We start from the raw sequence: 10,890 nt of genomic DNA, 5'->3' as shown, positions 1-10,890 counted from the left end.
TGATGATCAATGGAAGATTCGCTCTGTCTGTTCTCTCTCCTGCGTTCGGACAAACACAACCAAAAGTACACTCACCATCAGAGCCATTTTCTTTTGCCGAATTGATTTGATGGGCAGGGTATCTAATCCGTCCACTGCCGAGAGCATTCAGTAAAGTAAGTTCGAAAAAATTCAAACTGGTAACAGGATGATTATCTCGCAATTAACAATTCTCGGACTCGGATGTCTTGTTGTAAGAAATGGTGGATCTACCCAACCCAAATTAGCAGTTTTGTCACCGTGCTGATGGCTTCATGTGCGCTGCTTCATATATCCACTGAATTATGGTCTACAATTAATTAATGGCTGAATTCCCAAACAATTTTACAGATTCGGCAGGAAGCGAAACTCAGGTTATGATAAATAGTTCCGGCAGGTATCATAATTTACAAGATCAGTGTGAATTCTTGCTACAGGTTTTTTTGTTTCTTTGAACTGCTTCCATTCAGTAACAGCAATTCATCTCTAGAGCTACAAATTCTTGCTCACACTAGCACCACAAAAAAAGAAAAGAAAAGAAAAGAAAAGAAAAATTAACACGCAAAAAAAGACGTTATTTATACCGAAAATTATAATTTAATTTATACTATGGCCGTGGCCCGTGGGTTGCAGTAACCCAAAGGAGAAAAGAAAAGAGTAGAGGGGGGAAGAAGAAGACGAAGCCAAGAACTCGGAAGAATTCTCCAAGAAGAAATCGACCAAGCCTGGGAACGAAGCCGGTGGCAAATCACGGCCAGCAGATCGCAGCATCACGACACCCGGATCCGCTTCTTGGGAGGCAGCGCCCGGAAGACGGTGGAGAGGTCGCGCGGGACGGCGACGAACACCCGCGCGGGCGCGGGCGAGGGCAGCGGCGGCTTCCGCTTCACGGGCAGCGGCGGCGCCGGCGGCTTGCGCGGGGCCGGCGGGCACTCGGCGGGCGACCGCAGCCTGCTTCCCTCCGACGTCGGCGTCGACGGCTCGTGATCCTCTTCCTCCTCCTCCTCCTCCTCCTCCGCGGCCTTCGCGCTGTCCACCGCCGACGACGACGCCGGCGACGGAGAGGTCGAGGCTGAGGCCGTGGCGGACGACGGAGCCGGGGGCGGCAGAGGTGTCGTTGTCGTCTTGATGGGAGGCAGCGCCGGGAGACCCTCGTCGTCGGGCGACGCCATTGCCGCTCCCCGCTCGAATTACCGACGGACTTGCTCGACGGCGCTGTAAATTGGGATCGAATTCTCCTCGTTGTTGGTGGAGGCCTGGAGGGGGTGCAATTGCACGAGGTGGGTAGAGAGGGAGAGGGAGGGACGGAGGGAGAGAGACAGAGAGAGAATAAGGTTGGGGCGGTAACGCGAAGGTTGTTAAATAGCGGTGCTCTTCTATCTTCTTCAACGGAGGAGAGAGAGAGAGAGGAGGGGCGCAACGAAAAGAGGATTACGAGGGCTTATAATGGTAAGTGCTGGGCTTTAACATGAATTATTTATTACTGGCAGGCAGTAATGCTGTTTACGTGGGTAATAAACCTTGCCAAAAAAAACGGCAGGTTGAGGTGAGTGAGTCGTTGTGTATTTTACATTTGCATCCCCAACTTGTATACGTAGTATACACCTACCTTTCTTTCCTTTTTTTTAATATTTGATTTTATATTGTATACACCTATCTTTCTGTGCACAGAAGTTTGGGTAATCATGGTCCCAACAAGTTGTGTCTAGAGATTTTACCATTTATGTCTTGTTCGCTTAGCTTATAAGCCGTATTTTTTCAGTTAACGAATAGTTTTTTTTCCTCACAACAAATCAGCCAACAGTACTTTCAGCCAAGCGAACCGGGCATCCATCGGAGCTTCTTGAGACACTCCGTGCTCCATTTCCTTTTGTTATGCACGTCGATCCAACCACATGTAACTTAACTCAGGCACGAAGGGATGGATGGTTAGCAGGAGTTGTATTTTTATATAGAGATTATGCTAGCGCACTATGCAGGTATCTTAGAAGTGAATATTGAAAAATATTCCCTTACAACACCTACTAGGCTACCAAGACCAAGAGTACGTCGTGGCGAACTCTTATGCATGTTTCAAAGAAAGCCTAAAATCTCAACTCAACGGGCGCTTTTGGTTTTTTTTGAGCGAACATGAGGGGTCGAGACCCCTACTGCAACGGGCGCGTTTAGTTGGCGCCCACTGCATGCCACACCGTAGTTGTGGCCGCGCCAAAACTGTGGCGACCAAATTGTCCGCCTCAACTGCAACAGCTTTTGGCGCACAAATTGAACTAGAATGTGATGGCTAGGCTGTGCGGCATGCCGATCGCAAAAAAAAAAAAGGCTGTGCAGCATGCCGCAAATTTGGAAAGGAACCAATTGCATGTCGGAACTTGGGTGCGGAAGTTTGGGTGGTCAACCAAACACGCCCTACATTTTTCATACGCAATTGTGTGAGCCTAATAGTAATGGCAATTCATTTTGTAAATTTAGATAGGAGTACGGAAGAGGAGGAGGAGGAGGAGGAGGGCAACATGATGATGCACGGAGATGAGAGTGGAGGAGCTAAGTTAGCCTCACAGCATGTAATCATCACTTTGAGCAGGTACGGTACAAAAAGCTGAGGGCCATGCATCTGTACGATGGATGGAAATGGTAGGCGGGCAAGCTTGTGCTCAGATCGCAACTTGCAGGGGGCACAGCACAGCGTTGAGCAGTTTTGTTACAGCACAGCAGCGGTGCAGCCAGCACCGGCATCGGCATGCATGGTCAGCAATTGGAAGGGGCTGCTGGCACGGCTGGTGAGCTAGAGAACAAGGAGGAAACAAACAACAGGGGTGGCCTTTTGCTGCTCTTCTACTTCTGAAAATGTGAAGCTTTCATCATCCACTGCGCCGCCCCCACGAACAGTCGTCGTCGCGGCACCGGGCACCCACCGCCACTTTCCCCGGTCTGCCTGGGGGCTCTGGCCTGGTCGCTGATCTCACAACAGTGACAGCGCGGTGTCCTGGCCATTCTATCTCCATGGCGCGCGCGGCCGTGCGCAGGCACACGGTCCCTGTGGACCAACGCTGCCTGCTGCTTCTGCATCTGCACTGCGTGCCCAGGTTTCTGCAGGATTTCCTCGTGAACAAAAAAAATTTGGGGCGGCACGCTGAGCTACCTTTTCAGCCATCGCCCATCGGCTTGCCAGGGGGCAAATTTGCCAGGATTATTCGTTTCTCTTCAGACATGTTCAAGGCTCTATTTGCTTGAACTTCTCAGTCACGATACAGTGTTTTTTCTCTCACAACAAATCAACAAACAGTTCTTTTCAGCTTTGGCTTTTCAGTGAAGCGAACGTGGCCCATGCATGGGATCCAATCACTTGTGTGTGCAGATTAATTGTGTCCGATATATATGCTGTACCATAGATGCATATATTTATTGATGCTGATGAACCAAACAGGGCTAGCTCTCCAGTGCATCGTTGGATTCAACAGTATATATGCCAGGAATTAACCTGAGCAAACACCTTTCCATACGTGTCACTGACAAAAGGCGCGCAGCACACATTTTGAACTGATGCATCTTGTAAGAAAAATGCGCGGGAGCAGAGCGTCTAGTTTGAGTACTGATCTTTATGTTCTGATATAATAGCAGCAAAACTATACATAGAAGAAACTGAATTCCGACTGCTGTTTTACAGCAGAAATAATACCAGGACCGACAAAGACAACTCATAAATCAATAGATGAATGAAAAATTAACATTGCGTACAATAACGAATGATGCCTTCCACAATGTAGTTCCTACTTCATGCAGACAAAACCTTGTGGAAACTGAAACTCCCCATTGATTTAGGGTGTCAAATTGAAATAAAGGTCAAATTTGAAAAAAAAATTGTGATACTAATTATTAACTTCAATGGAATAACTTCATTTCTCATGCCAATACTAATTATTAACTTTTTTATGAATGGGGTGATGATGGATCAACTTATTCTATTTCGCAAAACAAACAAAGAACTGATGAATAAAATGGTGGCGGATCTCATTCCACAAACCAAACACCCTATACCATGTTTTTTTTGAACTATTTGGTGTTTTTTTTTGTTAGCCTAAACCCGAATTGCAATAATGGATGGCTGGGCACGTGAAAGGGGATGTTTGGTTGGTGGATTAGCAAATTTGTTTGGGTCAGGCAACTATACATCGGACCAGTCTTCTAAAACCCAAAATTGTTGTTTAGCCAAACAAATTTCTCAGGTCAACAGCTAGACAGGGCCGATGTCTGAAATTATTCAGCCTGTTCGGTTGGCTAGTTCGTATCATTATTGGTTCGTGAAGAAGTACTGCTGACTGGTTTGTGTGAGAGAAAAATACTATTTCAACTGGAAATTTACGATCATTTACGACAAGCCACAGCCAAACGAACAGGCTGATTGTTTGGCCAAACAAACTTCTCAGATTAACAGCTAAACAGGCCCCGTAGCAAAAGAAAATGTGCCCGGTGCCGTAAGCTAACATTGAGAATGTGCAATTTGGCCCCTTTCTAGTTTGAGTTTTCTATAAGTTATCATGGGTGTGACGGTGAAGGGAAGAATAGCCCTCAATTATGGAAGAATCACGTGGCCTGCCACTGGCTTGCAGGGGAAGAACCAAGGGGTTCCGAGTCACTGGCAAGAGAAGACCAGATCTCGCCTCCCGCCCCACCAGATCACAAAAGGTGGTTGGCACCCAGAAAAAGCTGGTGCTGTGCGCCAGCCCACATGGATCCTGTTGGGTTGGAAGGGTTTAGTCCTCCTAATCCCCCTTGTTTTTCTACCACTTTATTCCCATCCGGCCGTGATTAACTAGCTTGCACATTCTTTGCATTGCAGCCATGACAATGGCCGGTGCACACTGCCCAAGGCAAAATCTATCTCTTGTCATCCAGCAGAAGTTTTTTTTAACTCTCCTCGCGGATAAAATTACTGTAGTAGCCAAGCGAAAAGCATGCATGTCACGTTGTCAATTTCTACTTTCAGTGCCTTGGATTCTTCTATTACAAAGTGGGTGGCGAGAAAGAGCTGAAAACGAAGACTTTGCGTTCTACTGTAGATGAAAGTATGCATAACGGTATGTATTGCTGATGTATATATATATATGCATTTTCGTAGGTAATACAGTATACAGGTCATGTTCGCTTCTCTTATAATCCGTCTTTTTCAACTTGCTTTTTCAGCCGAAACAGTATTTTTCTCTCACAATAAATCAGCTGGAACAGTGTTTCGGCTTGTTTTTTCAGCGAAGCAACGGGCCCATACTATAAATTAGCATGCAATTAATGCAAGTTGATAGATAACTGCCCACAAGCCACAAATAAAGCACTTTAACAATTTGTATAGATCTGTATATGGCTCCATACATGGTTACATAAACAATCAATGTACTCTCTCCATTTCGAAATTTAATATATGGATATTCAATTTGTAATTTGTTTTCTAAATAAATAAACATATATATCATGCATGAATGTGGATTTGTTCATCTTTCCTGTCTTTCCTCACCATTTATTCAGTGAACCTTCAGACCATCTCTATCTCACACGCACATTCATGCCAGAGTGAGAATTAGAGCAAGGCTAATAATACAGCCGGCTTGCTGGCTGTAAGGTTTCTTGTAGCCTTTTCTCAGCCCACTCATATAATAGTTAGCTCTTTACAGTTAATACATGACCCACTTGTCTCTCTCACAGACTTTCTTGGTTCTTGTGCCCAAGCCGGCTGTAAGCTTATAGCCCGCTTCTCCTCTCTCTCCTCCCCTCTCTCCTCCACCTCAGCATTTAGCCGGCTTACAGCCTGTTATTATACTTGCTCTTAGCTAGTGCAGAGGACACGACGAGAATGAGATGCAGAGTTAAGATCTGTTTTGGACTGCTCTACTCTATTAAAATCATTTATGTTCCACTAACACTATTATGGAGTAGCACTCTACAAAAAGTATGGAGTTTCTAGAGTACCTTTTTAGGAGCTCCACAAAACAACTAGAGTTGGCCCTCAACTATGTACTCCACATTTTTCCTGAGCAGAGTTTGTGGAGCTGTCCTTGTTTGGCTAACGAAGTTAGGAGGGGAGTGACAAAAGATCATTGAAGCCGCATGAATGAAAAGTTTGAAAATAGTATTAGCCTTGTATTTTGAAACCAAGATAGTATTACACAACTACAGAAACAACAATCTCTATCGGGCCATCACCGTCAGACAATTTGAAACCGACAGTGATCCCTCATCCCTGATCTAAATTTTCTTTTCAATGTGTTAACTCTGTCTCCCCTTCACATCCACATCCTTATATCCTTCTCTGTCTCTCCCCTCTCTCATACTCTCTCTCTCTCTCTCTCTCTCTCTCTTGGTATCTCCTCTCTCTCTCTTCGTTCCTATATCTTAGGCTGTGTTTAGTTCGTAAAATTTAGAAATTTGGCACTGTATCACTTTTGTTTTTATTTGGTAATTAGTGTTCAATCATGGACTAATTAGGCTCAAAACATTCGTCTCGCGATTTCTAACCAAACTGTGCAATTAGTTTTTTTTCGTCTATATTTAATGCTCCATACACATATCGCAAGATTCGATATGATAACTACTGTAGCACTTTTTAGAAAACTTTTTGAGAACTCAACATAGCCTTAGTCAAGCTCACCTCTTTTCGAGCCTCCCCTTTGCTCTCCCTCGGCTTCGGTGTGGATGGGGTCCAACGGAACCAGTGCAGGCTTGACAGCAGCTTCTCCCTCTAGGCAACGGCACCGGCGGGGCGCGGGCAGCAGATCCGGTAACCTCGGCACAGGGATGCTGGTGTTTTTTTTTCTTTTTTTTTTTTGTGCGTCTTTCCTCTTTGTGCGGTTTGAAATATGGCGGTGAAAGTCGATTTGGAACAAGCAGTGATTACAAGTTGTAGGGTAGTAATACAATTTACGCCGCCATATATATAGGGATCTGTATTGTATGTACAAATAAAATACAAATTTTCGAAAAGATACACATACACAGACGGATCCATCAAGTTGCTCTGCTCCTATAGTTTATTTATTATTTATATATGTCTCAGACGAAAAGGCGTATGATTAATTAATATATGAGCTATGAGGTGAGGTGAGGTGAGGTGAGATTGGAAGAAGGATGTGGTGGGTCTTGGAAGCATGTATGCAACTATGCACGCACGCACGCATCATCTTCGTCTATCTCGAGCGACATCTCATGCATAAATCATGTGGGCCATGTGCGTACGTGATCGCCGTGCATGTGATCGGGCGCCCATCGCCTGCTACTAGCTTCCGATGCAATGCAAGCAGGGTCCGATGCATTTCTAGCATGTCAGGCCACGTTTAGTTTAAACCCAAATTCTCAAAAAGTGCTACAGTAGCCATCACATCGAATCTTGCGATACGTGTATGGAGCATTAAATGTAGACGAAAAAAATACTAATTGCACAGTTTGGTTGGAAATCGCGAGACGAACGTTTTGAGTTTAATTAGTCCATAATTGAACACTAATTGCCAAATAAAAACGAAAGTGCTACCGTAGCCCCAATTTCAAAATTCGCCCAACTAAACATGACCTCAATGTACGTGGATGTATATGTAATAACTTAATAAATTATTAAGCTTGGTCGAGATCCTCTGAGCCAATAGAATACGTACGTATATATGCTTCCTGCAATCATGAGCGGCGCGCGCCGTCGATGCACGCCACGTGTATCGATCCTTGTGTATATAGTACGTATACTAACTCCGTTCTAAATTATAATTTATTTGACTTTTTTTACCCTAAATTTGATCACTGTCTTATTCAAAATTTTGTGCAAAATATCATTTCTTTTGATGTGGCTTACTTTATTAACAAAAGTTTTTCAAGAATGACTTAAATTTGATTATGTTTGCATAAATTTTTTGAATAAGATGAGTGGTCAAACTTGGGTAAAAAATATTGAACGAATTATAATTTGGAACGGAGGGAGTACATGGCACGGCAGCTAATCTACCACAGGTCCACACAGCATGTAGGTGTTAGAAAATTAGGCAATTTTAGTACCAGTTTAACCCAGAAAAATATTATCAAAATGTTAGTGACATCAGACATGTGCACGTGTGATCTAAGTGTCAAGAACATGTATACGATACTAATTATCATGATTTTAATCGCTGAAAATAGGGGATGAACTATAACATATCTCGCGGCACCAGAGCCGGTTGCGCTAGTCGACATAGCTCCTATTGGAGTAGTTGTCCCGCTCGATGCAGTGCAGAGATTTTGCAGTGCCGATCTCCCGCTGCCGCCACGAACGCCGGGAAGAAGATGAGGTTGTTATACGATCGAGCAGTCGCATAGTCGCTCTCCAAAAACCCGATTGCCGGTCTTCACCTAAGCAGATGAACTCACGAAAAGCACCGGTTTCGGAGGCATGCTCTCCCTATTCCCGTGCTCGCAGGAACCGGGACGGGAAGACCTGGCTGCAGCGGAAGCATGGACGTCTAGCGCACGTAAGAGAGACAAGAGACTAAATGTTGTCTTGCTTTTTATCTTGTAGCCAATGAGCAGCGTGGGCATAACCATACGCAGGAGACCAAGAGTCAAAAACGGAAGAGACGCTCACAGAAAAAACTCCCGTCATCATGAGTGGAAACTCCCGTAACTCTTGCCATTTGGAGTAGAAACTCCCGTAATTTCTACCATGCCATTAGGAACAGAAACTCCTGTAACTCCCTCATTTAGGAATAGAAGCTCCTGCCCATAATTGGCTTGAATGACAAAACCAATTCATGCACCGCATGCTCCTATGGCTCATTCTTTTCTCAACTTCTCAATGTAGACAGACATGGTCCGCACATATAAGTTGAGTCAACATTCAATCAAAAATCTCGTATATGACTAAATCATATAGCGCACAATATTTAATACAGGCCTTAGAATTATTCGATTTAATTAGATAAATTATTGGGCTTGGCCCACATTAAATCTAACAATCCCCACCAAATTCTAGGACATGTGTTAAATAATCTCCAATCCATAGTTCTTTGATACACCAGAGTTTCAACGGAGACTGTTAAGTTAAACATCTATCTAGAACAGAGGTTACACTCAGTCACAACTGAACAATGGACTATGCCTTGAATTGATAGTTTTGTGTGAAGTGAATTTCACCCAAGTCCTTTTCTGGTACTAGGCTGCTACAAGCATCCCTCTAGTTGAAGCATATATGTCACACTTTGAGGCCTTTCATGAGTATCTAGAGACTACCCACGTCTTATAGACTGTGATTAGCAGTCGAACTCATATATGTGTGTTCCTTCTAAGATGTTCTGTAGGACAACATCCATGCTTAAATAAGCCACTCGGATCACATTAAGGTATAAACCAATCTGCCTTACATCATAGGAGAAACGTGCATCTCAAACGATGTGAACCTTATTATAGGGTCTCTCCATCACAGTCAACCACTAGCTTGTTTCGCTATCATACTTCACGGGATCTCCGATCACATAGGACAAGTTACCACTATAGAATGACTTTATGTGGGTCTCTGGCCCATCTCCCTCGACGCATCATCTATCACATTGCGTGACAGTCCCTTTATAAACTGATCTACCAGATTCTTAGATGTATGGATATAGTCCAACGCTATTACTTTGGAGTTTCTCAGTTTTCTAATAGACTTCAACCGCCTCTTCACATGCCTTGTAGACTTCATGTTATCCCTAGAACTGTTCACATTGATTATCACTGTCTGATTATCACAGTTCATGGAGATAGCCGGTATTGGTTTTTCAACCACCGGTAAATCCATAAGGATTTCACGAAGCCACTTGGCCTCAACAGTGGCGGTATCTAATGATGTGAATTCTGCTTTCATTGTTGACCTCATTAGGACGATCTGTTTGCAAGACTTCTATAAAACAGCACCACCTCCAAGTGAGAACACATATCCACTTGTGCCATAAATATCATCAGCATCAAATATCCAATTTGTATCACAATAACCCTCTAGTACCCTCAGATACATGGTATAGTGAATTTCATAGCTCATAGTCCCTTTTAGATAGAGTAATACCCTCTCAAGAGCATGCCAATGATCATCTCCCGGATTTGAAACAAACTGACTAAGTTTGCTCACAACAAATGAGATGCAGACCTCGTTGCACTAGCTAAATACATAAACGAGCCAATAATTTGAGAATATCTCAATTGACCCCGTGCTATTCTAGGATTTTTCCTCAATAGCACACTTGGGTCATAAGGAGTTGAAATAGGTGTGCAGTCCCTATACTCAAAGCGACTCAGCACCTTTTCCACATAGTGGGATTGCACAAGAGTTATCCCATCATTTCCTTCTCTGAGTAGCTTTATGTTAAGAATAACATCAGCTTCTCCCAAATCTTTTATTTCAAAGTTACTCGACAAAAATCCTTTCACTTCCTCAATCACATTAATATTATTTCTAAAAATTAGTATATCATCCACATATAAGCACAAGATCACACCATCTCCCCAATCATATCGATAATAAACACATTTATCAGCTTCAGTCACAGCAAAGCCGGCTGATGTCAAAGTTCTGTCGAACTTCTCGTGCCACTTCTTAGGTGCTTGCTTTAGGCCATACAAAGATTTTAATAATTTACACAATTTTTCCTCTTGATCATTTGCTATGAATCCATCTGGTTGATCCATATAGATCTCTTCCTTAAGCTCTCCATTCAAGAAAGCAATCTTAACATCCATCTGATGAACGAGAAGACCATGTGAGGCAGCCAAAGAAAGTAACACTCGTATAGTCGTTAGACGGGCAACTGGTGAATAATTGTCGAAATAATCTTCGCCTTCCTTTTGGGTATAACCCTTAGCCACAAGCCTCGCCTTGTACTTCTCAGTAGTACC

At 43.6% G+C, this 10,890-nt stretch overlaps 1 protein-coding gene across 1 annotated transcript; it reads right to left on the bottom strand.

Moving 5' to 3' along the window:
- Positions 1 to 390: 390 nt before the first annotated feature.
- On the bottom strand, positions 391 to 1,387 carry LOC136546545 (cyclin-dependent protein kinase inhibitor SMR6-like). Its single transcript, XM_066538522.1, has one exon. The coding sequence runs from the start codon at positions 1,188 to 1,190 to the stop codon at positions 789 to 791; it is 402 nt and encodes a 133-aa protein (XP_066394619.1). The 5' UTR covers positions 1,191 to 1,387; the 3' UTR covers positions 391 to 788.
- Positions 1,388 to 10,890: the final 9,503 nt, after the last annotated feature.

The sequence above is a fragment of the Miscanthus floridulus genome, chromosome 3 (assembly GCF_019320115.1).
Source record: "Miscanthus floridulus cultivar M001 chromosome 3, ASM1932011v1, whole genome shotgun sequence".
Lineage (NCBI taxonomy): Eukaryota > Viridiplantae > Streptophyta > Magnoliopsida > Poales > Poaceae > Miscanthus > Miscanthus floridulus.
This window is presented reverse-complemented; position numbering and strand designations above follow the sequence as displayed.

What these genes read in the sequence shown, in the direction of transcription:
- LOC136546545 (XM_066538522.1), bottom strand. Translation starts at nt 1,190, where the DNA reads ATGGCGTCGCCCGACGACGAGGGTCTCCCGGCGCTGCCTCCCATCAAG.